General features: G+C 48.5%; 2 protein-coding genes across 2 annotated transcripts; one reads left to right on the plus strand and one right to left on the minus strand.

Moving 5' to 3' along the window:
- Positions 1-6,364: 6,364 nt before the first annotated feature.
- On the minus strand, positions 6,365-7,326 carry LOC116960301 (olfactory receptor 6B1-like). Its single transcript, XM_032987414.1, is given in 2 exon segments — positions 6,365-6,867; positions 6,870-7,326. Coding segments are annotated over 2 exon segments (960 nt in total).
- Positions 7,327-11,251: 3,925 nt separating this feature from the next.
- VWA5A (von Willebrand factor A domain containing 5A) lies at positions 11,252-26,950 on the plus strand. Its single transcript, XM_042787087.1, is given in 24 exon segments — positions 11,252-11,323; positions 14,107-14,185; positions 14,543-14,678; positions 14,680-14,789; positions 14,893-15,114; positions 15,462-15,547; positions 15,549-15,605; positions 15,763-15,874; positions 16,317-16,444; positions 16,717-16,801; positions 17,215-17,363; positions 17,670-17,740; positions 18,261-18,333; positions 18,335-18,379; positions 18,716-18,874; positions 19,019-19,117; positions 19,382-19,574; positions 24,097-24,186; positions 24,366-24,391; positions 24,393-24,573; positions 25,041-25,218; positions 25,220-25,265; positions 25,464-25,586; positions 26,816-26,950. Coding segments are annotated over 24 exon segments (2,655 nt in total).
- Positions 26,951-27,629: the final 679 nt, after the last annotated feature.

Raw genomic sequence — 27,629 nt, forward strand, 5'->3', positions numbered from 1 at the left:
CCACTTGCTGTCAGCTTCCAGGTAGAGTATGACCAGTTAATTACTACCCTCCAAGCCCAACCATCCAGTCAGACTTTTACCAACCTAATTGCCCACCCACCCAGACCATAACATCCTAATGCATTGTTGTGGTTTGAGCCTGGTTGGCAGCCAACCACCACAGCTGGTCACCCACCGTTCCCCCTCCCCACCTGGGAATAGGGGAGGGAATTAGAGGGGTAAAAGCAGACTCACAGGCTGAGATAAGAACAGTTTAATAATGGCAATAAAATGAGAACAATAACGATGATGGGGGAAAACAAAAAGAAATATATAAACAGGCAATGTACAGCGTAATTGCTCACCACCCGCTAACCAATATCCAGCCCGTTCCCGGCTAGCAACCCCGAGATACCAAGATCCCACAATCGCAATCCCGGAAGCGAGAGAGCTCCTTCCCAACCACCCCTCCTTTATATAGTGAGCATGACGTTCCATGATATGGAATATTGCATTGCCCAGTTAGGGTCAGGTGCTGTGGCCGTGCTCCCTCCCTGCTCCCTGTGCCCTTGCGCATGGGAAGAACATGGGGAGTCAAAGAGTCCTTGAAGTCTCAGTAGCAGCTGAAAACATCAGTGTGCTATCAGCATTATTCTCATACCAAACCCAAATCTAAATCCAAAACTCAGCACTCTTCTAGTTCCCAAAAAGGAATATTAACTCTATTTCAGCCCAAACCAGGACATGCATATAAGAATACTTTGGGAGACAATGCTGAAAGCTTTACTAAAGTTGAGGTAAATTATGTCAATGTCCCTTGAAGGGATTAAAGATATTCTGACTCTTATGATGTTTAAAGTCCACTTAGTTTTACTTTTCTGTAGAGATAGAAAAATTACAGATCAGAGCATAAGAGATTTATGGGTCTTGTTTTCTCTAGCAATAGGTTATCTTATTTCCTATTTTTGCTTAGGTCTTGTTCTGATGGGAACCAAGGCTGGTGATTGTTTTTTGGAGGAATAGTGGTTTTAGAGAAATAGTGGAAAGCAAGTGACTTTTCAACTGATGAACCTTTTTCTCTTAGCTGACCTTTGATGGTACATGCACTATATTTTAAACTACTTAGCAGAGTGTCACCCTCTGAAAGAACACCTTTCCCACTGATTGTAGGAAGGCTTAGACAAGCTGTTAAAAAATTATTTAGGTCATCCACACCAGGCCACACTTTATGATATCTATGATGGTTGTCATCTGAGTAAATGGAGACAGTCTTCAATTCTCTCTTTGCTTCTCAGGAACTAAGTGAAAGGAACAGAGAGTGATGCATCTCACCCTAAACTAGATCTTTACATTTATTCAGGTGCCCTTGAAGTGACTGTTTCTCTCCACTTACTGTAAAGGGAGCTAGCAAATGCTGACACAGAGTCTATAGTGTAGAAACTTAGACTTGTGAGAGGAATCCCACCTCTAAAGTTTGCTTCAGGTTGTTGAAAATTAAAAGTTTGGTAGTCCCTAAAATAATAGAAAGACAAGAATCAGTTGCTCCATTCCATATTGAGCTGGCACTGGCATATATGACATAGAACCCAGAGAATGCTGTTATGGCACCTGAAAGCAAGGTGGGATCCCCTAGAGTAGCCAATATTTAGCACCAGATATTTATGTGTTTGTATCTGCACCCCACATACCTAGCCAACAAGCCCACTGAAGTTGAGGTGACAGAAGCATATCCTTCCACACCTCCAGGAGGGTACCAGTTTCTTATGGTCTTCTTGACTTGTGTGGTGGTTGTCTCTGACATCTTCGGGCATCTTAAGTGGCATTAGTTGCCTATTTTTGGGTTGCTTTCTATCCCAGTGGAGGGTGGAGAGCTTTCACAGTTTCCCTGAAGTAGAAAGCTCTAATTCATCAGATGAGCAATTCTCCAGAGCAATTTTGTTGTATTTAGCTCTGCTGGCTAAAAGATAAATAAAGGGTTTAATTTCCCAGCACACAGGGAAGTAGCTCACAGGGAAACACCTTCATTATAGACACCTACATTTATGCATCTGTGTGTTTGTTTGAACATAAATCTGGTTGAAGGGCTGGTCAAATGAATTGCAGCCTTTAAATGATCATTTCTTTCCTCTGACTATAAAGGGAGGCTTCACAATCTCACACTATGAATTCCTAAAATAAGGGGAATCACACCCAAAAAAGAAGACCACAGGGAAGCGAAGAAAGCAAGTGAAAAAACCTCACTGACACAGTTCAGAGGGGATTCTCAATAACAAGGAGAACACTGGGACGTTGCTCCAGAAACAAATTTAGATAAGATTCAACATTCACCAGGTACCTCAGTCTCTTTAAGACATATTTTGGAACAAAGAACCTTTGTAGATGTGGAGAGATGAATATTCATGGTTCCTCTTTGACTTCTTGTACAAGTGTGTAATGCTGAACTGAGAAGTGCAGGACATCACGCAGCCACTAGAAGGAAGCAAGTGATGCTGATCATCTCACCTACTTTCATATGTCTACAGCAACACTGTGAGATTCAGCTGCCTAAACACAGGCAAACATGACATTTGAGATGCACCAGGGTATACACCTATGTAATGTTGTTAGCTATGGTACAGGACCTACAGAAAAAATAAGACCCTTTTAGATTAGCAGATGAGGACAGTTGACATATCTTAGGGTGCTCGATGCCTAAGTCTGGACAACTGTTTACCTCTGTAAGTACCAGCTGAGTCCCACCCTCTGCTGATTGCATTGAATAGGAATTCAATTCAGTTCAATGCGTGTATGTAGCTAGCATATCCAACAACATCTGCATGGGACTGCCACATATATTATAACACAGAAACTAGTGAAGTCCCCCAGTCATGTGGTGTGGCAATTGCAAACTCGTGGTGGATTTCGTCTCATTTATCTCTAGCCACCTTTGGGAAGACATCAGATTAAAATTAAGATGTCTCTGTGTAAAATAAAGGTGTGGTTGTGTGCGATGGCCATCTGACTGAACTCTTCTCACTGTAAACTGGTGTCCTAATTAACTGTGGCTGACCAACACACCTCCACAATGGAAGAAGTCTCATTGAATCTGGGCAAGAGTGATGAGCGACAGAAAGAATGTAAGGAACTACCAACAATTATTGTAGGGTAAGCTGAACTTCTCTCAACATAAAGGACAATCTAATATAGATATACAGCTTTACTCGTGGGTCATCAGGTTGTATACATAGCCTTCCCTGACATAATTAGTAGAGGGTAATGTCTTCCTGATCTAACCAGACCAGCATGGTGGAGGGATAAAGGGAGTGTATGCATGGCTCAGCCCAACATAAACTACAACAACTTGACAGCTGATAAAATGAACTTTGAGGAGAGTGATCAAGTTGAGCTGACTTTAACCCATGTATTCCTTCCTGGCAACTGGGAGTGCCCAGCATCGTGATGGTGAGCATAGAGAGAATGGTAATGGGTATCACATTTGTATTGTTGTTTAACTATACATTGCAATTGCTATATTGTGCTTGTGCTGTGATTTCAGTACACTGATGTACTCTTCCACTAAATCAAAATCCCACGTGGTGCCAAATATCTTCAAATAGGTAAATTCTATACTAAGCATTAAATACTTCTCACATGGAACATCTAAAAGAACCTGGTCAGAGAAGCTGGCCTCTGACAATAATGCAGTCAGTTAGGTCTGAAGATCCAGACAACTAATGAGCTGGGTGCAATTGCCTAAACGTAAGAATTTAAACCAATTTACAGATGGCAGGAAGATATGACACAGGAATTTTTTTGAGAACTAGATATTTCTGGAGCAGCATCTGGAAGGCAGGTAGAATACTTAGAGCACAGCAAATACTACTAGGCACCTTTGTGTTGGCAACTGATCTCTGGCTTCTCATTTAGTTCAGTGTCAGATTTCTCTCAGCTGTTAATCTAAATTCTATAAAAAAGTCAGGTTTGTAGTCAAGGATGGGCCTTGGAAATGCCTGGTTATATCCCTTAACTACAAATGGATTATAGGATAAGGAGCTTCACCTGAGAAATGTGAATTTGCTGTGTTCAAAGGGAGGTAAAATAATTTCCTTCATTAGATTTGATCCTAAGTGCCAGATTTAGGAGGCTAATCAAATTTTGCATACCATGGCATGTAAGGGACCCAATTACTCCATTTTATGTATTATAATTAAAAAGGACCTATGTATTTCTGTTGCAAGTGGCAAACTCTTGTGCAGAGCTCTACAGAACAGTTACTCCCCACCACAATTTTCCTGTAGAATCCACCTGCACTGATGTGCCACTAAGGCATACACCACAAAGGTTCTGAGCACTCAAGTCCTGTTTACCTTGCACATGAGATTCCTCAGAAATAAGCTCAGTGTGATGGATTTGGACTGTTCTTGTACTCAGAGCACCTGACTGTGCAACAGGTACAAGTAACTTATTTATGGAATTAATTAATGTGTTATGTTAAACATGACACTCATGCCTCAATCATATCAATAACCAATAATGATGATAAATTTGGCTTTGTTTTTGATTCTGTGAGGTGATGAACACTCACATCTTATGTTCTTTGATTAGTGCTTCCAGGAGTCTAATGAGCTGATCAGTTAATAAGAAACAGAGGAACAATTCAAGTGTACACAGACAGGCATCTAGTATCATTTTGGATCTTCTAGAGGATGTAAGATATACACAAAGTTACATCTAAAGCCAGGCAGCCTTTTGGATATACATTTGGAAGCCACACAGACTGACACAAACCATCTGTCTTAGTTTGGGCTGAAATAGAGTTAATATTCCTTTTCAGGGACTAGATGAGTGCTGTGTTTTGGATTTAGCTTTGGGTTTGGTATGGGAAGAATGCTGATAGCACACTGATGTTTTCAGCTGCTGCCGAGACTTCAAGGACTCTCCGACTCCCCATGTCCTGCCTGTGCGCAAGGGCACAGGGAGCAGGGAGGGAGCACGGCCACAGCACCTGACCCTAACTGGCCAGTGAAATATTCCATATCATGGAACGTCATGCTCACTATATAAAGGAGGGGTGGTTGGGAAGGAGCTCTCTCGCTTCCGGGATTGCGATTGTGGGATCTTGGTATCTCGGGGTTGCTAGCCAGGAACGGGCTGGATATTGGTTAGCGGGTGGTGAGCAATTACGCTGTACATTGCCTGTTTATATATTTCTTTTTGTTTTCCCCCATCATCGTTATTGTTCTCATTTTATTGCCATTATTAAACTGTTCTTATCTCAGCCTGCAAGTCTCCCTTCACCCCTCTAATCCCTCCCCCATTCCCAGGTGGGGAGGGGGAAGGGAGGGTGATTAGCTGCGGTGGTTGGTTGCCCATCAGGCCCAAACCACAACACCATCTGAAAAGGTGCTAAGGAGAGATTCAGTTTCCTAAACATAGTTGTCTAGTATCATTAGGTGCTAGGTGGTATCTTACTCGGCCTTCAGACATCGATTCGTAAGGGTGTAGGTCTCCCTTATGTTCTATTACATATGTAAGCCTCAGGCAGTTGATTTGGACACCCCAAGGTATCTGCAAAAGCAGTAGTTGTTTGTGTCAGGCAGTTAATTTAGATACTAGATTATTTTGGTTATATTTGTGGATTGCTCCTTCAGTGTCTAAAAGAGGTCATCTGAGCCACGTGAACCATATTTTTCTCCTCACCAACTCAAAGGGAATGCTCAGGTTTGACATTAGTGTTGAGTCTAGAAGAGAAAAGTTATGAAGTAAGTTCATATAAATGGCTGAAAATAGCTGATATTACAATTACAAATAAATATGAATATGAAATGTCTAAAAATGTAACCAATTAAGAGTTACTAGTGTGTCATTTACATTTTTTTTTAATATGCAAACTTACAGCTTTGCAATCAACTCTGTAGCTTTCACATTCACTGAGACAATTATAGTCATGCTAGTACAGTTACTCTAAAATAGAGATTAAATGGCTCCCTCTGAACTAGGTCCATTCATCTGACCTACCTTTAGCAGCCTAAAAAAAAAATTACTCTTTAAATTTAAATTATTAATCTAAGAATCAGCTGTCCTCAACAACTCTCTTAAAGTGAAGTGAGCCACTCCTCAGAGGAGTGGGATTGCAATCAGCTGATTTGGGGAATCACTAGTTAGATGTTGAAACCTGAACTAGTCACCCAGGCAACAGGTACAACTTGTAGAGAAATGACCCTTTTCCAGAGAAAAATGTCTCACCCTCACTTGGGCAGTTAAGATGGGTCAGTTTGGTTAATTTGATAGTGAAAAGTCTACAGCACAGAGAACAGCCTCTGAGGGCTAAAAAATTCATTAGAAGAATCTTCCCTCAAATATAGTAAGTTATTTTCTTTCATTGTCATGTAGGGGAAGAAAATGGTTACAACTTTCTAACCTTTAGGAAATATTCACATTTCTTGACCAATTTACTCAGAGCATCCTTCACCTCTCTATTTCTCAGACTGTAGATGACAGGGTTGAGCAATGAAGTCACAACAGTGTAGAAAACTGAGAAGATTCTATTCAGTGCTCTTAGAGTCCTAGTTTTAGGCAGGATATAAACAATTATTAAGCTTCCATAAAAAAATGTAATAACAAAGAGATAGGAAAAGCAGGTGGAAAAAGGCTTTTGCATCGTAGTATTGGAAGACATTCTCAGTACAGTGGTGATGATACACATGTAGGACACCAGGGTTAGTAGGAAAGGGGGTAGTGAGCATACCGATGAAAGAATAAACACCAACATTTCAGTCAGGCTAGTGTCACAGCAGGATAGTTTTATCACTGGAGTGAAATCATAAAAGAAATGATCTATAAACTTGGGACCACAGGAGGAATGTTGTGAAATCAGGAAGCAGCTGATGGCCATAACAAGGAAACCTTCATCCAATAACAAGCTACTAGCTGAAGACAGTATGTGCTATTCATGACAACTCTGTAGTGAAAGGGTTTGCATACTGCTAAATACCAATCATAGGACATCACCAGTAAGAGAAAACTTTCAGTGACTGCTAGGGAACCAAAGAAATAAAATTGTGTGATGCAGCTACCAATAGAAATGCTCTTGTCCCCAGTCAGAAAGCTGAACAACATCCTGGGCAGGATGGTGGAGTTGTAGCAGGTCTCCAGGCAGGACGAGTTGCACAGGAAGAAGTACATGGGTTTGTGGAGGTGCTGATCAGTTGCCACCAAGACAAAAATTAGGGTGTTACCAATCACAGTCACAACATAGTTCACCAAGAACAGGAGGAAGAGAAAAAACTGCATTTCTAGGATATTCCCAAATTCCATAAGCAGAAATGTTGTGATGACTGTTTTATTTCTGCATTCCCCATTTGCCATGTGTCAAGCCAAGAGGAAATGCACCACAGCCTGGAATAAAGTATCAAGAGCTACATTTAATTATTGATCCACCATCACTGAGTAATTACAGAAGAAAGATAATATTGTTAACATGGCACAGTTATATTGTTTAGTTTCTTCTTAAGCCATTCTTGATCATTCTCCAGATAGTAATTTATGAGAAAGATTATTGTATATTTTTGGTTTTGTCTTATGTAAATTTTTAAACAAAATTGTTCCCTTGGATTGGGAAACCATCACACAGAACTGCAGCAAGATTTTTTGATGACTTGGACTATACCAGACCAATACAACCAGTGGAAAACTGCAATATGCATTTTCTAAGAACTGGACAGATTGATGAGTGTTTGTGGATACTGAACTTGATAAAAAACCTGAGATATCCAGAAAAATGTTGAGAAAAATATTAAAAGGTGTGGTTTATCTCACCTGGCAATATTTTTTGAAACCTGCAGGGTCAGAAAGTGATATTCAAGCCAACAGAAACAAGCTATGATTTAGAAACCTTCAGTTAGAAGAAGAAAGGAAAAGAGAAGAATTCCTGGGTGGGTGACCATTTCATCACCTAAGATGACAAATACCATACCTAGGAAATGTAACAGATACTGAAGAAAATCATGAGAAGAAATGTATTTTTTATTTTGATACACTGCCAGTTATTAAATCTATCAATTTATCTTCTTCTTTTGTTAAGAAGTTCCTCCAGAAGTTAAAAGAACACAAGGCTGAGGAACAAGAAAATGATCTGCTGGGAACCTGGTGTTACTTGCTAAACTAAATATTGTGGCACACACAAATAAACTCTGTGTAGACACACATATCTGGACATACTAATCCCACAGTCAGTGTTCAATGTAATTAAGATGAACTATACTGTAAGAGGATTTTTCTCTCCTTCTCTCTACTGACCACAGACTACTCTTAGTTCTGGATAATTATATTGAAATATCTTAATTTCATTGAGATAGAATATCCAAGAGTAAAACTTCAAAGTAGAATAAAAATTATTCCCGTTTCACAAACCATATTTCAATAGAAAAGATCATGGGGAAATTTCTCCCCTACCTTCCTGCAGGACAGTTTGCATTTGTAATTCTTACAGGCAGACTTCTGAGACTATAAGTAGAATTTCTGCCTCTGTCATTCCAAATATACTGTGCAAACTGAAATTAAAAAAATACGTGAGGAAATTTGGTATTCAGTTACACTGCGGTGAATATCTAACAAATTGACAGCATGCTTGTTTGTAAACCTGTTCATCCTTCCTGCTGTAATTTTCTTCCTATCCTGTGCATGAATGTCCATCCTAACATTTTCACCCTGGACCAACGTTAGAGGGTAGAAGAGAGTTATAAAATAATCTTTTCTGATTTACCCAAAAATAATCTGATTTACCTCTTAGAAATGTGATTTCAGCTTAGTCTGATATGATGCACCCCCACTTGAAGTACTTTTGCTCTGCAGCTCTGTTGGATCTTCCAGTGCATAAACCTTCTCTAGATGACTGTGACTCTGCTCTGCCTGCCTGTGTACTGATGAAAAATGAACCTCCATCTGGAACTGGTATGTGATGAGTTGGTTGTCCCACTGTTTATTTTTTCCTTCTGGAATAACAAGTGTTCCCTGGCATTACTGCATTTGGGAATTCACTATTAACAACCCACAAAATGTCATAGGTTTTGCAGATTTTTTTCAGACAAAAACACAATAGAACAGAGCGAAAACAGAATTTTCCATATGAAATAAGATCTTTACAAAGCAACTTTCCTATTAATCTTTATAATGTAGTCTCTCCGTTTCTTTGTTTCCCATTATCAGTCAAAATGGCAAGAAGCTGCTTACTTTTATATGTCTATAATTTACATTAAAATGAATTATTTTTTCCCAAATTGTGTTCTATAGATGTTGAATTGGGTATGACTCAGATGGAGTTAACTTTCACCATAGCAGCCCTCATAGTACCGGGTTTTGTAGTTGTAGCTAGAACAGTGTTGGTAACACACCAGTGCTTTGGTTACTGCTGAGCAGCGCTCAGCATTAAGGTTGAATCTCCAACAGCCTACACCCACACCCCCACCACCCCACCCCCACCAAAGGCCAGTCAGCTGGGGGTGGGCAAGAAGCTGGGAGGGGACATAGCCAGGACAGCTGACCCAGTCTGACCAAAGAGCTGTTCCATACCATACAATGCCATGCTCAGCAGTAAAAGCTAAGAGAAAGGAGAAGTAAGGGGGCCCATTCATTACTAAGGTGTTGGTCTTCCGAAGCAACCACTACGTACGCTGAGGTCTTGCTTCCCAGGTAGGAGCTGGGCGTCGCCTGCTGAGAAGTAAAGGGTAAATCTTTTTTTTCCTTTACTTCTGCATGCACCCTTTCCTTTTTCTTTATTGAACTGCCTTTATCTTGACTCACAAGTTTTTCATCTTACTTTCTCCCCCTGTCCTGATGAGGAAGGGGAATGATAGAGCAGTTTGGTGGGCACCTGGCAATCAGCCAAGGTCAACCCACCACAGATGTTTGTGTTTTGGCTGTATATATATATATGGGTTTTACATATTGGCAACAGAATTTTACCTCTTAAAACAGACCGGAATAGACCAGACCCTTCAAACTCACATCGTTCACTTTTAAATTTTAGTTAATTACTAAAACTCCACATGTGCCCTTACCTCATGAATATTTCTGCGCATTGTTATTGAAAGCAGAAGAAATAAGAATGGTCATGGACAGAATGAAATTATTATAATGGGAACATTTTAGGAGGGAAGTATGTAGAAAGTGGGACTTCTTAAAGAAATGAGCCTGATCCAGTTCAGCTGGCTAAGTTAAGCAGTTTAGATAGCTGAATCTAAGGCCAGCCTTTGCTGAGAAGAGTTGCTGTGAAGAACGCAAGAAGAAAGGGCCTGTCCCTGCAGTTACCCGACCTGCTGGGTGACCACTGTCTGTGCCTGATCCTGACCACTGTCCCTGGATCCAGTCCTGACTCTGATTGACCCCTCAGCATCCTGACTCCTTGTTGGCTCCCACCCACCTTAGTGTTGCATTTGGCTCCCAACTCACCTTCCCTTGTGGAGCAGCTGGCTGTCACTGCTCCCTGACAGGGCCTTCCACATTCAAATTGCCTGGACCCATGCAGGCTTAAGAAACCAACTGCTTCCATGGATTTGTACCCAGGGCCACAATCTCTCCACACCTCGGTTCCCCTCCTTTCTGAGCAGTGCTGTCTACCAGGGACGAATTCACAAATGAAAGCACGGGGTGAATGTTGGAAAACTTCAGAGCATGTATGTGTGTGAGAGACAGGGGGGTGGATACATAATCCCCTCAGCAGCAGCACACAGCTTCCCTCCAGCCGTGTGGCAACTCCTTGTACCAGTCACCAGTCGGCTTGTTCACCCCTCTGCTTCCTATTTTGGATGCAACAGACTCTGCTGTTTTGTCTGGACAGAAAATATGTAAGCACCTGAGAAAACTACCTTTACACCACACTAAGACCAGGCATTATTTCTTTTCACTTCAAAAGAGGCCCAGACTTGAAGGACTTGACATCCTCCAGAGATGCTCAGAATATACTAGAGGTCCAGCACCCCAAAACCATTCACAGACACCGAGTGGTCTCCAGCAGGACTCAGTGAGAACCTTCAAGTATGCATCGCAGCTGGACAGAAATTTTGGGAAAGTGAAGCTAGGTTAAGGGGTCAGCAGTTCCATGTTTGTGGCACTTTGTGACCAAGTGTGAATCATCACCTGGGGTGAGGAAAGGAAGATCCAAGAGGCAGGAAAGCGTTCCCTACCTGCTCAGGTGCAGCATGTAACTTCTATACCTGTGACTCTTTTGCCTACTCATAAGCATCAGGACTACTGGAGACAACATGAGTTGTTCCACCAGTTCTTGAAGGTAGTCATGGGCCGCATTTACCAGCAGCATGTGAACGTTGGTTCTCCCACTTCCTCAAAGAACTTGACCTCCATAAGTGTAACAAGACTGGGTGCACTGTGGCAGAATTTGAACAAAGGCAGCTAGAACTGCGTGTGCTGACCGAGGCTGTCACACTGTCAGCACAGCCCTGCGAGTGGTCTTGTCTGAGACTCACACCAGTCCTGAGAGGCAGATTGAAGGAAGCTGACCAGGTTTGCTGGAGAAGCAAGAGTTCAGTGCTATGCACGCTCCCAGCGAGAGACAGCCAGGGTGCGCTCTGAGAACAACACGTCTGAAGTCAAATGCAATGGGGCCCCTTGAGTGTCTAGAGGCCACCAGCAAGGTGGGTAATCTCAACCAGGAGCTGGCTGCCAGGGAGGCATGAGCATGGGGCTGGCTCATGGGTGGAAGATGGAGACGAGAGCATCACAATCCAGCAGATGAGAGGAAACACCCATGTCAAAAGTAGCTATCTAAGTTTGAACTTGTCTGCCAGCTCTTCCCAGTCCTCAGATGGCTGGTATGTTGGTTCTGCAACCCACCGCCACATTGACAGCCTGGCACTAACCAGTATACGGACCTGGGTCCAGCCCCCAAATCTGCAGGCAGTGCTGCAGGCCTGTGTCGTGGTTTGAACCTGGTCAGCAGCCAAACACCACACCAGCTGCTCACCCACCCACCCCACCCCCCCCACTTGGGAACGGGAAGGGAATCGGAAGGGCAAAGGGAGACTCACAGGTTGAGATAAAAACAGTTTAATAGTAATAGAATAATACAGTGACAGCATAAACGGTTAATGTACAATACAGCTGTTCACCACCCACTGACCAACACCTGCCTGTTTCCGGTTAGAACTCCCAAAACACCCAGACACCATGTGGCAACACACCCAAAAGGGAGAGAGCGCACCCCTTCTTGCCAACTCCTTCCTTCATAGGGTGAGCATAATGTCACATGACATGGAATAGCGGCCAATCCGGGCCCAGCGCTCCAGCTGTGCTCCCCTCCGCCCCCCACGCGGACAGGGCACGTGGCGCTGGAGAGTCCCTGAAATCTCAGTGTGCTGCAGCACTCCTCCAGCGACCAAAACGAACAGGAGCTCTATTCCGGCCCGAACCGGGACAGCCTGGCAGGGGGGACAGGTTCCTGGCGGGACGAGTGCCATCTCCACAGGCGCACAGAAGACGCTGCCCTGGTTGCAGGGGTTCCCTGGCAGCTGCTGCCCAGCGCATTGGATGCAAGGCCAGAGCGGAGGGGCTGGGCGGTGCGGGGAGCTCCCGCGGGCTCCGTTGGGCCAGGAGCAGCTCTGCCGAGGGACTGGCCATCCCCGCTCGGCTGTGCCCGGAGCTCCCGCGGGGCGGCGAGCCACGGCGCAGTTTGCAGGTGCTCCCGCCCCCTCGCCATTTTCGCTTCCGAGGCAGGGAGGGGGGGTGCAGGGACCCCGCTCAGATCCCTTTCACCGGGGGTGTCCCCTCTCCCCTCCCCATCCCTCCAAGCTCTCCGGCACCCAGGATCCCCGCTGCCCCCACAGCCTGCAGGGAGCCAGGAGCGCGGGTGCTGCGGAGGGGGTTTGCAGCGATGCGCCTCCGTCCCGCTGGCCTTGCCCCCACCACCCCCCACCTTCCCGCCCGCCCCTCCGCCTCCCTCGCCGTGGCAGCCACCCCTGTGCTGACGCAGGCCTGCACTTTCCTGTCCCCCCCAACATCTCTTGCTCTGTCTTTCCATCCCTCCCCTTCTGTCCTTGTACGCACCCGTTTGCCCCTTCCTCTCTCACCCCCTTCTTCCATCTCTCCCTCCGTCCATCTGATTGCTAGTCCACCCCTGGCCTTGATTCTGGTGACTGTTTGCTTGTTTGTGCTTCGCTTCGTTATTCTGTCCTTATTCTCTGTTCACTGTCGCTGTTCACTGGGGAGAGCTCACCCCTATTCAATCCATCCGTCTGCCCATCCCTCACCCTTGTTTGCTTACAACCTAATTGCTCTGCCTGTTCACCCTGTCAGCATGATGGTGGGGTGGGGATTTTTCTGGTGCTCCCCACACTGTCACCCCAGAGCAGGAACTGGGGAAATTGAGGCAAATGTGTCTGAGCCAGAGAGACTGATGTGGATGGGTTTGGGGTGGATGACAGTCCCTTTCACCTCCTGGCATGTGGCCAGAAGACAGCCAGATACCACTTGAACTACACCCTCCCCCCTGTGCCTTTCTGGGATTTGCTCTGCAATCATGGAATACCTGTCCCTAGCCTCATTTCTCTCTCCATCATGTTCCCCCTTATTATTTGGACTTTCAAGCTGCCCTCATAGGTGCTCTCTCTTGTGCAGCTACATTCACACGGTACTGTTTGTGATGGGTACCCACTCATCTCTTCTAAAATGGACCCCTCCACCTGTCCACCTGTTGCTTTCAGCAAAAATTCTGGTGTCTCTCAGTTCACCTATGCACCCATCTGTCTCAAAATGGACCTCGTCTGCAGTCTATCCATCCAGCCGTGGATGGTCATGTACTGTTCATCCCAGTACAGTCCCATCCATACACACACACATCCATGCATCCCTCCATCCACTCTTGTTCTCACACCTTCTTCCTTCCATCTCCCCTTGCTATCTCTCAGTTCTCTTCAAGACTCTCCCATGGTGGGGGTGGGGGGTGCAGACCTCCTCAATGTAGAGATACTCCTGGTGATATCCCAGTGCTCATGAACACAGATTTCTGAATCCCTGGGTTTGCTCTGGCTGTATGTGGTGGGATGAGGCTTCCAGCTATGTGTGTAGGAGAAATGGCAAGGAATCATCACCAAATAGGGGCTGCCTGGTGGTTTCTGTGGATCCCTCCTCTTACAGGAGACCCATCATGTCTGCAGGTCTTCAGAAATGTGGCATCAGAACTTTGGACTTTTAGGAAAATCCTACACCCATGACAGTGAGCTGGGGATCAGACAGCTGAGGGACTTTTGGAGAATGGGAGATGCTCCCAAAGGGGAACAAAGAGAGGAGAAGGATAGGCAGTCATAGGGGGAAATATCTGGACTGGTTCTTCCCTGGGTGAAACAAGGATGAACTCTACAGGAAATGGGTGGGGAACAGAGGAATGTGGAAAAAGGGAAGCTGGGGGATTGGGGGTAGGCAGTGTTCTGTGGCAGGCTCACACTAGGCCCTCAGAAACAATGGTCACCTAGTCTTGGTTTCCAGGGTGGGAAGAGCCACATACTTGAAGCAGCCCCAATCACCTCCTTGTGTTGTTCATGTGTGCTGATGGACAGGTTGCATCTCCCAACAGCAACAGGATCCTTTTTGCTGGTGAAGTGGCTCCACATACCCCTGCACACAGTGCCTCTGTGTAGTGCTGTGGTGGATGTTGCTATCCAGGATTATGTGGCTGACGTGGCCTCCAAACTTATCTACCAGAACAAGAGTCAGATCTCCACAGAAATCCTTTGTCTTCCCTCTGGGCTCCCACATGGATATCTACTCCTTCCAGGCCTGCAGTGAGGATGCCAAGGTCCAGGCCACGCTGCAGGATACCAGCATCCAGGGACAAATGGGGGGAGAACTACCAGGGGGGCATGGGATAAGCAGCCCATGTCTGGCCTGGTGATCAGCTTTCTGTCCCTCCCCTCCCCACCTAGGCCCAGCAGCAGCACGAGGCTGCAGGGGGCTGGGAGAATCTGGAACACCTTCAGAATCTATCTAATTAACCAGGTGAGGTGTTTGCCTGTTTCCTGGGCACCCTGTCCACTAGCAGAGAGGTGGTCATGACCTTACGCTATGTCCAAGAGCTGCCACGGAAGCTAGATGGAGCAGCCCATTTTTTGCTGCCACCCACAATGCATCCCTACACAAAACTCCATGGTGAGTGACCCTACAAGGATCCTGCCCTCCCCGTCACACACCCCACAGAAGGGCCACAGACTCGCCATGTACTCGATGAACAGACACGATGCAACTTCCCTTTGCACCCACAGCGGGGCCCACATTTTCGCCCCCCTGCAGCCCCTGGACAGATCCACTTGTGCCACGTGAGAGGATCCACACCTCCCACACACATTTCCCATAAATAGTCTCATGGACCCCTCCATATGCCTTACTGACAACCCCCAATTCTCTCCATATGTCCTATATATGGATACCAAATCATGTGCCCACCATCCCTGCAGCAAAAGCCTTTGTCCTCCCCAGTGCCATGTTTCTCCTTGCAGCCTGCAATTGTCTCACTAGCAAGCTGCCCTACAGCCTCCTGCTCACCGCTAGCCTGTAGTTGCCCTGTGGATTGGCCAATGTCCAGATCCAACTTCTCCCTCACCCCTTTGATCTACACTGTCCAGGACCGCAGCACGGCACAGGTATGCCCTTCTGAGTGCCAGGATCCTGGGAGCATCTGGGGAGAGGTGTCATCACTGAGAAAAACGGGATGCACTGAGATCAGTGCCTGTGTGCCTGGTCCAGTGGTGCTGGGCATGGTTCCCTCCTCCTGTGTATGACCAGGCACCCCTTCTCCAGGTCTCACTGGCTGGCATCCCCCCAAGTCAGCATGATTTGGAGCTGCTGGTGTATTTTGGAGAACCCACAACAATCAGTCCTGTGGTAAAGGGAGACTCTGGGGCCACACAAGGTGAGTGCAGCTGGGGAGAGAACATGAGGGCACCTCTGGATTACAGGAGGCATTGGGACACAGGGACACATTGGGGGTTTGGGGAAGGGTGAGAAATTGTTGGACACTGGGATAGAACAGGAGGCATTCAGATGGGATAGTTTGGGTCCTGGGGTTCCATGGTGGGGTACTGGGGACAATGTGGTGAGGTATCAGATATAGCAGGATGCATACAGGGAGTTCTTTGTTAGCACTCACTGGGTAGCTCTATTGGAGTCACTGGATTGGAATACATGGGGCACTGGGCGGTGCAGTTGATGGACAGTACAGTAGGGTATTGAGGTACCAGTGTGGGGCATGACAGGCTCTGGCATGGTGGAAGCCAAAAGCACAATGAGAATCAGAACAAGGATGAGGAGGGGGGTCCCTATCTGGCCTGAATCCCACCCCATACCTCCTCCAGGCTCCCTGCTTCGTGACCCCATGGTGTGTGTGATGCTGGCACCCAGCATCCCTCAGGCAGTGCCTGGGCAGCACCAGGCTGGAGAGTTCATCTTCCTCCTGGACATCACTTTTCTTGAACATGAACAGGTACCTCTTCAGAACAGGGACCAGGATGGGGTGGAGGAGCAGGTTGAGGGGGAGCGGGCCAGGGCAGGCATTTATGGAGGGACAGAGATGTAAGTGGGGACTGGTGGGGCCTGAAAGGGTCCTGAAATATCTCAGGTGCCCAGGGAAGTTCAGGGCACTGCCTCAGGTCATCCAGGGGAGTCCAGAAGCTTCAGGAGGACCCGACTATGAGCAAAGGCATCTGTATCCCCCACTAGTGTCTCCCAAGACCTGCTTGCTATGTCTTTCCACAGGACTCCCAGCTCTTCCTTCTCAAAAGCCTGCCCATGGCCTGCTATTTCAACATCTACTGCTATGGAGCAACATCTGTGGGCATCTGCATGTGAGTAAACAGGATGCTGTGGGGCTGGATTAGGTGCTGGTGGGTAGGGCTGGATACTGTGGGGCATGACTGGGTGCTGTGGGGCTGGAATGGGTGCTATGGGGGGCAGGTGTGCATGTTCTGAAATTGGCTGGTTGGTATGAGGTAAGGTTGGTTGCTGGAGGGCATGACTGGCAGGGCAGGGTTCTGGGGATGGGATTTTTGTAGCATTATGGGATAACACCTCTTGGGGTTCTGTTGAGCAGAGTCTTGTAGGGACTATGAAGCCAGGTCTCTTCAAGAACTACTATGGGGCAGGGACTTGCAGAGAACCCTATGACATAGCTGTGGGAAGTGCTGTGGGGCAGGGTCTCAGGGGGCACTAGGGTCAGCATACAGCAGTGTGCTCTCCAAACATGCTGTGTCCCCCACAAGCAAAGTGTTGAATATACTCAGGACAACCTGACCAAGGCCATGCGGCACATCCCCTCCACTGGCTTCAGCCTGGGTGACACCAATCTGCTGAGAACCCTCCTCTCAGTCTACGATACCCCCCACCCCTGCGGGCATACGCACCAGGTCTGGGTTCAGGGGCATGGAGGGGTGAGGGGGATAGTTGTCTCAGGGGAAGAGAGGGTGGAAGTGTGGGCAGAAGGAGCCACCCAAGGTATGTGGTGGTCATAAGGAAACAAGAAGGATACTGTGGGGTGGAGAAGTGGGTCTATATCTGTGGGGATTTCTGTCGCTGAGTGGATATCTCTCCATGGAGTAGTCTCGGTACAGGGGGTCTCTCTCTCCTGGGCCCCTCTCTCCATTTCAGGGGCCTGCTCTCCACATTTTGGGGTCCCTGTGAAGGACCCCACCACTCATTCCCCTCTCTCCCAGATCTTCATCTTCATGGCCAGGCTACCCCCTGACAAGGAAGCCATCGCAGCTGAGGCCTGACATCGCTGCAACCGCCACTAATAATGGGGACTCTGCCCTCAGCCCTCCAGTTGCACTTTGATTGTCTAGTCATTTTCATCCCTGATGAGGGCCCCTGTTCACCAGTGCCTGTCCCAATCCTTGGGCCCCTCCCATGTCCCAAAGACCATTCCTACCTTGCACAGCTCTCCTGTGCCAAGCCCCCCATGTGGGAGTCTTCACTTACTAGTCCCACAGCCAAGGCACCCTTCACAGAGCAAGCAGGGAAACTGAGGCACAGGGCTTTTACAACCCAAAGTGTACCCGAGCTCTGCCCTAGCTCCACTAGACTGACCCCAGCTCTGCCCTGTGTCCTGGCTCTCCTCTGCCAGCTCCCTGTCTAACCCCAGCCCCAACCACAATCCCTCACTCAACTCCCTGCTCTTCTTCCTTCCCCCTTGTTCCGCACCCCAGATTTATTCCCCCAGCTTTAACTCCAGCTTGTGTTCTCCAGCTCTATCCCAGCATCCTTTCACCCACCTCTGGCTCTCGTTTCTGACACCTTTCCCTGCTTCCCCATAGATGTTTCTCTTGCTTTTCTGAGGACAGTGCTGCCCTGGCTACAGCCCTGGCTGTAGCTTCACAGGGGGGGTGAAGCTACCTACTTCTCCTCTGACAACAGTGTGATAATTGTGGTAGGAACCCAGGAGCCCTGACAGGTCCCCCTTTAGTCCACAGACACACTGACTTCCAAGCACCCCAGCACCTGAACTGCCCACACACAGTAGTTGAGACCCAGCTGCCCCAGGAACCCAGGCACTCAGGCTTCTCCTGATGCTACCCCACTGAGAACCAAGGTGCCTGGGCTTCTGCCCCACTGTAACCAACAGACCTGACTTGCCCAGGGAACCCAGCCAGTGCAGGCTACCCCGCACATTCCACTGTCCCCCAGGGAAGCCCAACACCAGGGTCCATGGGCTGAGCCCTGATAGATCTGTGCACTATGGTGTCCTGTTCTCTGTCCCCAGGTGTTGAAGTTCCTGAAGCGAGTGCTCAAGCTAGCATCTGAGTCTCTGAGCTGGACCCTGCCCTGTGGCCTGGAGTTTGAGGTGCTGGGGGGTATGCCTCAGTCCATCTTTCAGGGTCAACACAGCCTACTCTATGCCCAGATCCATGGACAGGCACAGGTGAGAGCTGGAACTACAGTCACCCCCAGCTACCTCCCAGTAGCCTCCCAGTAACCACCAGTAATCTTTCAGTAACTTCACAATACCACCCAGTAACCAGCTTATGTCCCCAGTAATCTCCAGTAGCTTCCAATGTGTTCCCAGGATACCTCGGTGGCCAGGGGGGTCATGATATTGCAGTACAGCCTGGACGGCCAGGATGTCACTCACAGGGTTGAATTCTCACTGTGCCCACAGGGAGATGTCTGCTGAGAGCCTGTCCTAAGGGAAAATATATGCATCCCCTTCATTTCTAACATGGAGTCCAGCTGAGAGGGGCGCCCAGATATAGCTTATGCATTCCCATCTTCCATACACAATCCCAAACTGGCAGAGAACCCAGGTGTCCAAGCATGCCTTCCTTCCCTGCTTTGACCACACAGGTGTAGGATGCAAGAACCTGGGCATCACTTCCCTCCAGAGAGACGAGGACCCAGGTTTTCCCTCTGTCCACCCTCAGCCCTAAAGGGAGAGAACACAGGTGTCCAGGCTCTCTCCCTGCCCACCTTTGGTCCCCACTCTGTCCCCAGCCTGGCTGGGCATCGTCTGGCCGCAAGATGCTTGCTGATGAGGTTGTTGCCAGAGGCTGCAAGTGGGTCAAGTGATGAACCCAGGCATCATGCAGTTGAGATCAGCCTCATTTTGGGGATCATCTGCCCCTGTTGGAGAATGGATCAGAGACAAGGGTCCTGAGCCCACCAAACAATTGTATGATCAGAGCCTGCTCTAGCTGCTGATGCTGGGCCTCACAAGGGTTTGCCTGCAGCTGCTCACAGCTGCTGATACATCAAGAATGTCAAGGACGCTTCAGCCCTGTGTACCGTGGTGTGTCGAAAACAGGTTAAGGGGAATTAGGAATAGTGGTCTGAGAAACCTAGTGTTATGGTAACGGTGGTCTGAGAAACATTGTGTTACGGTACTGTCGTGTATCAAAAACAAGTCAACAGGAATCAGAAATAGTAGCATGAGAAACTTAGTGTTGTGAGAAGCTTGTGCTGTAAGCTAACTGCAAGTAGGTGGACCGTGCGAATACGACCTTTAGAGCTTAAGCCAATCAGCTAGTGACTAGTAGGCATAATAATTATCATTGTCTGTATAAATATATGTACCCTGGACCAATAAACACACACATTGATTGATGCTCTATCTTTCACACTGAACCCGTCTCGGCATGTCATTTGTCTGCGGCTCCGCAAGATGGCGCCCGAACAGGGACCTACATAGAAGAATAACACAGACGGAGCAGCGGACCCGGAGAAAACAGCAACAACCGAGGAATTCGAGAACAGACCCAGAGAAACACCAAATACAGCAGCGCTCAGGGTCCACGAGCTGAGATGGAGAGGCACCGTCCCCAGCATCCCAGGGAGAGCACGCGGAGAGAAGCCGGCTGGACCGGCCCCGAGAGCGAAGGCGGAGCAGCCCCGAGAGTGGAGGTGACCAGCCCCGCAGAGCAGAGGCAGACCGGCCCCGCAGAGCGGAGGTGACCGGCTCCGGAGAGCGGAGGCGGAGCGGCCCCGAGACCAGAAGTGAGTGGCCCCACGAGCGGAAGTGGAAAGGTGCCAGAACTGACGTGGTAAGGAGCCGACTGCAGCAGCCCCGGGGGCGAACGCGAAGGGACGCCACAGGCAAACGCTGAGCGGCCCCGGGGAAGGACGCAAGGGGGCGCTGGAGGCGAGTGCAGGGTGGCACCGGAAGTGGAATTGGGGAGGCGCCGGAACTGACGCAGAGGGGCGCCGGAAGCTGACGCGGAAAGGCGCTGCATACAGCGGCGGCAGAAACAAACGCTGGGAAATATCAGATACAGCAGCGCCTAGGCGAATCAAGAACGATCAGACAGTGGGCCTCCGACAGGTTGTTCCAAGGACCTGAACCGAGATAGAGGGTCGCTCTCCGCAAGGGCTGCTGGCAAGAGCTGCACCTGGTGCCTTAGTCACGGAGCATCAGCAACATATCAAAGGGGGTAATTTTTTAGTGCCTTAAACAGGGAGCACAGGCCAGCGGGAGTATTTTTAGTGCCTTAAACAGGGAGCACAGGCCAGCGGCAGTATTTTTAGTGCCTTAAACAGGGAGCACAGGCCAGCGGGAGTATTTTTAGTACCTTAAACAGGGAGCACAGGCCGGCAGGAGTGTTTTTAGTGCCTTAAACAGGGAGCACAGGCCGGCGGGAGTATTTTTTGTGCCTTAAACAGGGAGCACAAGCCGGCGGGAGTATTTTTTTTTGCCTTCAGCAGGGAGCAAAGGACCGATGGTGCCTTAATCAGGGGTGGATCGGCAGTAACGGTACTGTGCCTTATCCAGGGAGCACAGGACCGGAGGTGCCTTAACCAAGGAGCACCAGGTTGACGAGATGGAACAGGAGGTAGCCCTGGATTTATTACAGCGCTTTTTAGAAAAGCGGGGAGTGGACTGCATAAAATCACTCGCGGGTTTAGTAGCATTAGGACGGGTCAAAGGATGTTTTCAAGATCCTAATTCTCTTTTTGATGTCGAGGAGTGGAGACGATTAGGTGATGTTTTGTGGGATATGGTAATTGATGACGATAAAGCTGCAAGGAAAATGATGAAACCATGGCGGGAGGTGGTGAATAATAGTGGGCGGTATCAGCTTGAAAAGAACCTTGCAGCTGTGGCAACTGCAAAGTTGGGGGGGGAAAGTTCCACTGTTACCCCAGATAGTGAGGCATCCAGATCTATGCTTTTTGACAGTGATCATATTCCTGTACCATCAACAGGAGGGCCAGTTACAGTTAATGTGAATAGGGAAAGTCCGGAGGCCAGTCCCCTCCCAGTATCTTTACAGTCATGCCCCCCCCCACCCCCCCCCTACCTCAGAGGCGGAGGGGCAGAGGGACGATGGCCCCTCGCTAATATTTAGCCAACAGGAGTGGCGCGAAGTAGGTGATTTATTGTGGGACGAGACTATCACTGGAGGCAATAAAGGCAGTGAAGCACGACAGCAAGGGGTGGTCTGGCGAATGATCGTAAAAGCCCTGAGGGAGATGCCAGCAGAAAAGAAAGTAGCTGCTGCTGCCATGGCGGCTGTCGGCGCTGTACCATCCCCGCCGGTCCCTGCCGAAACCAACCGTCCGTCACGATTAGCCACCTTCTTCGGGGTTAATCAGCAGCTCCGCTCTATTAAGGGCATGTCACCAAGTATTTGTGTTTGCTCCACCGCACAAGAAGCGGCAGAGAAATCAGGTGGCACGGGGGTACCGGGTGGAGCGGCGTGCCACCATAAACTCTGCCCACCCCCCCGCCCTTCGGATGGTTCCACCCCTGACGGCGTGTCAGCGTGAGAGTCGGAGAGAAAAACGGCGGCTCTGTCCGAATTAAAGCAACAGGGTCACACATCGGTAAGGGACAGGGACAGAATCCGAGAACTTGAAAGAAAATTACAGAAGTTGAGCTACAGAACAGAACTCTGCATTTACAATTACAAGAAAAGGAAGTGCTGCCGGCAGCCCCCTCACACCCACTCCCGTCACCCTTACCAGAACCAGTTCTGCTTTTAGCTCAGTCCCGATGGAGTGGGGTGATTCGTGATGCCTTGTTAGAAGGGGACTGGCATGCTGCTGGAGCGTTGGCCTGCCTGGTAGTGACAACAAATGGGGGACACCTGGGAACTCAAGATCACAAGATTCTCCTCGGGGCGTCTGGAGACTCCTTACGAACTTTAGAACTCTGAACTGTCATTTGGGTGTTTCAACATCAACACTGGTATCAAGAACTTGTTCATGTAGTATCAGATTCATTGTATGTTGTGGGTTCATTGCAATGTTTAGAACATAGCATGGTGAAACCTGTACAACATTCTGTATTGCATACTCTGTTGTTACAATTGCTGACACTTTTAAAACTGTAAGGATGGTTTTCTTGCTACATAAGACTGCATAAGATTGGAACATGGACTGACAGACTGGTTACGAGACTTGGGAATTTGGAAAATGGACTGATGATGGTTGCAAATCTACAAAACTTGGAAATTACTGGGTGGCTGAAAGCTTTGTTGATGCATGGACTGGTAATGCTGATTGTCATTATGATTGTCATGATGGTATTGGGGTCTGTGTGGAAATGCTTTATGAATGCTATGATTCAAACGTTAAAAGGAGTCTGGATTGTCCAAAAAAGAAAAAGGGGGAAAACCTGGTAGGAATTTTTTTGGGGGGGATCAGGGTTATGCACTGATCCTACAGGGTTTGGACAATCCAGGCTGGGTCTCTGATCAGAAAACTGCCACGTGGTAATCCTGCCCTTGAGATCACCTGGAAGGGCAAGAAGGAGGAAGTCAATCTAGTGCTTCCTCCCTGTTTGAATGCCTGGATGCACTAACCACAAAGTAGGGTTAGTTTGTTCACGCGTGCTAACGATGCAGACCTATCACAGCACTTCCGGGTGCATGATAAGTGCCTTTAGCCAACACATTGTAAGCTTCCATGCTTAAGTTGTGCCTTCTCATGTATTAAGAAAATCTTTGAACGAACGTTAGGGCAGGTTCTGCTCCTACAAAAAGAAAAAGGGGGAATTGTTGGAGAATGGCTCAGAGACAAGGGTCCTGTGCCTTTAGCCAATAGATTGTAAGCCTGCATGCCTAAGTTGTGCCTTGTCATGTATTAAGAAAATCTTTGAACAAACGTTAGCACAGGCTCTGCTCATACAAAAAGAAAAAGGGGGAATTGTTGGAGAATGGATCAGAGACAAGGGTCCTGAGCCCACCGAGCAATTGTATGATCAGAGCCTGCTCTAGCTGCTGATGCTGGGCCTCACTAGGGTTTGCCTGCAGCTGCTCGCAGCTGCTGATACATCAAGAATGTCAAGGACGCTTCAGCCCTGTGTACCGTGGTGTGTCGAAAACAGGTTAAGGGGAATTAGGAATAGTGGTCTGAGAAACCTAGTGTTATGGTAACGGTGGTCTGAGAAACATTGTGTTACGGTACTGTCGTGTATCAAAAACAAGTCAATAGGAATCAGAAATAGTAGCATGAGAAACTTAGTGTTATGAGAAGCTTGTGCTGTAAGCTAACTGCAAGTAGGTGGACTGTGCGAATACGACCTTTAGAGCTTAAGCCAATCAGCTAGTGACTAGTAGGCATAATAATTATCATTGTCTGTATAAATATATGTACCCTGGACCAATAAACACACACATTGATTGATGCTCTATCTTTCACACTGAACCCGTCTCGGCGTGTCGTTCATCCGCGGCTCCGCATGCCCCTTTACCAGATATGTCGGGGTTCACACATCACAGAGGGTCACCTGGTACCAAGGTAAGGAAAGACACTGGCAGGAAAGAGCTGGTGGGGCAGGTCCATGGGATGTTCTCATTCCACTGGAGCTAGAACCCCAGCCACAGGGCACCCCCAGTCTTATGGGGTAGGCCCCATCACCACCAGGCGCTTCTTTCCCATGTGCTTACTTCAGCCCCTTTCTATGTTTGCCCTCGAAGGGCCCCTGGCAGTGTTGCCACCCCTGCCAGTCGCTCATCCCCTGCAAGATCATTAAGCTTCATGGCCGTGATAACGCCTCTTCCTGCTATCCTGTGAGTGCCTGGATCCCACCTGGCTGGCTCACAGCAGTGTGTCAGTCATGGCTTGCCCTCCGTCGACTCACCCATGGCATTGCTGCCCTGCCCCAGCGGGGGGCTTGCTCAAAAGGTATGGGATAATCTAATATCTTACAGGAGGGTTATGCTGCCATGTCTTGCCCGTGGTGTGGAAACCAATGATTTTTGCCTTTAACTTTTCCTTTAGTTACCCTTAAACCTGAAGTCCTTCAGTGAGTATGAGACTCAGCTTGGGGATACCCAGAGAGGGGACAGGGATGGTAATGGATCATAAATACACATTTGGATAAGATGCATTGACGGGCTATCAAGAGAGGTGTTGGGACATGGCTGGAGAGGAATTCTGGGAGAAGCAGCAACTGTGAAAGGTGGGGGTGAGTTAGTGGTGTCCAGAAGGTCTGTGGATGGGAGTGCTTTGGGGACAGGCAGGAAGGAGCTTAGACTGCAAGTAACTGCCTAAAGAAGAGCACTGAGAATGTTCTGGGGCACTGCACAGGGCCGTAGAGAGGGGTCAGCTTCCTGTCATTCTCCCAACTATCCTGCTCCCATCTCCCACAGTCTGTAAACCACCACCACTACCATCTGTTTCTTCTCTCAAGTATGTGGATCCCCATGAAGTTTTTTGGTGCTCTCCAAATTTTGGACCTTGGTTCACCAAAGCCATTGCTGAATGCCAGGAGCTGGTAGCACTGTAGAATGTGGGTGGTTCCTAGGCCCTCAGGTCAGGACTGGCCTCTGCTGGAAATTGATGAGTCTGAAATCAAGGGAAAGATGCCTGGTGAGGTAAAGGCAGAACCTCTTATGGTGGTAGTGTGTCATCCTGGGGAAGTGGGAACCTCTTGGCTGGTGGCAACACTGGCATCCCAAGGGCAGCCAGAGAGGGAATGAAGGGATCAGGAACCAGAATCCACAAAGGAAGGAGTGGGGGGCAGGGAGGACACTCAGCACTGGGTGCTGGCCTGAGTCATTGCTCTCCTGCAGGTCATGGAGCCAAGTGTCTGGGCCACAACGCTGGCTGTGACCTGGATGCACAGAAACGACAAATGCTACCAAGACCTCTGTGAGGTGCTGGAGGCCAAGGCTATGACCTGGCTGTGCAGCCAAGCTGGTGAGACTTGAGGGTCCTTTTCCTGCTGCTCCCCACAGCACAGCCTCCTCCCTTCTCTCTCTAGTGGGACCTGCCTGACCCCTTTGCAGGACCACAGTTTCCTTTTCTCCTTTCTCCCTCCTGCCTGACTCCCCTAGTGCCGCTGTCTCTCCCTGGCTGCAGTATCCCAGTGTCATGGTTTGAGCCTGGTCAGCAGCCAACCACCACCCAGCCACTCTCTCTCCCTTCTCTTCCAGCAATTAGAAGGGACAGAGAGCCAGGCTTGGGGTTCAAGATAGGACTGGGATGGGGAAAAAATCCCCCTTTATGGTCATGAGCAAAAGGCAGACTCATTAGGGGAAGAAAAAAAGAACATACATTTATTCCAGACACTAACAACACATAACAGAGTAGGACAGTGAGAAGCATTGCCACATCTTGAGAACACCTTCCCCCCACCCCTCCCTTCCCGGGCTCAGTTCTGCTCCTGATATCTCTACTTCCTCCCCCAGCGGTGCAGGGGCAGGGAATGGCGGGTGCAGTCACTGCTGCCGCTTTTGCCATTTTCGATGATGGGGAGCTTCTGGAACTTCTTCCCCCTGCTCCAGCGTGGTCCCCCTCTTACAGTCCTCCACAAACTTTCTCCAACATGAGTTCCTCCCATGGGCTGCAGCATTTCCTTACACTGCTCCGTCATGGGTCACTAACTTCCTCCAACTGGAGTCCCTCCCACGGCTGCAGCCCTTCCCGAGCTGCTCTGGTGTGGGACACCCCCGCATGCTGCAATCCTCCCAGTGCCGAACTACAGCAGCAGGAGCTACCTTTTCCCACAAGACCCCGGCCTTCTTCAGGCACAGCACTTTGTTCTACCAGGCAAAAACCACAGGCCATAAGTCAATGTCTGCTCCACCATAGATCTCCATGGGTGGCGGGGGGGGGCCGCCCTGCCGTCTCACCACAGGATACAGGGGGGTCTCTGCTCTGGCATACCTCCCCCCTCCATGCTTCCACTGACCTTGGTGTTCACGCAGCTGCCGCAACTCCTCCTCCCAAGTCTGACAGCCCGTCACCACATCCCTTCTTAAATACATTATCACAGAGGCGCAGCTGATGGGCTCAGTTTTGGTGCAGAGGTGGAGCTGACTTGGAGCTGGGGGAGCTTTGAGAAGCTTCTCACTGGGGGCCACCCCTATAACCCACCCCCCACCCCCGCCACCAAAAATCCCCACCACTCATTCAAACACAGGACACTCAGTTAGACAAGTGCCTGGAGGCAGCCAACACCCTCCTTGGGAGCAGCATGAAGCCAAGTGAGCTCAACACATGCCTTGTGCTACAGGCTGGCAGCACCTGCAGAACTAAAAAGGGCCAGAAAGTATAGCCTAAATTCACCTACCATGCTGTGATACCAGTGCTGTTACCAGCTGGGGTCTTACATTAGAAATCAATTCTCTCTGCTTATTTCTTATACTAGTTGGGCTGAACCTGTATCATGTTGAACTCCTCAGGAGAAAAGCTCTAATTCAGAGCCTCCAGCATGTTTGGTTTGGGCACAGGTAGGAGTGGGAAGGAAGCACCACATTCCCCGGTAGTTGCCCTTCCCAAATTTGTCTTTGACAAAATGAGCTACTTGGCCTCCACAAAGATGGCGTTTAGGGACATGGTTTAATGGGGAAATTGGTAGTGTTAGGTTAACGGTTGGACTCGATGATCTTAGGGGTCTTTTCCAACCTAAATGATTCTATGATTCTGTGGTTTCTGTCTTGACAAGAAAGTGTTGTGCACACTATAAAAGATGAGTGTTTAGAGGTGTCAACGGCAGGCACAATAGCAGTGGCTCCCAGTGAAGGACTCCTGTTGCATCCCACTTTACCCCAAAAGTCCTGGCTGTGTTAGGAACTCCCATATCTGCATTGCCATGTAAACCAATTGTTTTGGAAACAAAACTCACCTCTATATCGGATCCAGTCTATCATAACATCCAAGAGAACGCATGTGGGGCAAGATTGCTTTGAAAAGTATCAGCATGTTAGAGGTGAAACTACAGGAGCTTTTGATTA

Source organism: Tyto alba, unplaced genomic scaffold, assembly GCF_018691265.1.
Source record: "Tyto alba isolate M040663 unplaced genomic scaffold, T.alba_DEE_v4.0 Super-Scaffold_12, whole genome shotgun sequence".
Classification (NCBI taxonomy): domain Eukaryota; kingdom Metazoa; phylum Chordata; class Aves; order Strigiformes; family Tytonidae; genus Tyto; species Tyto alba.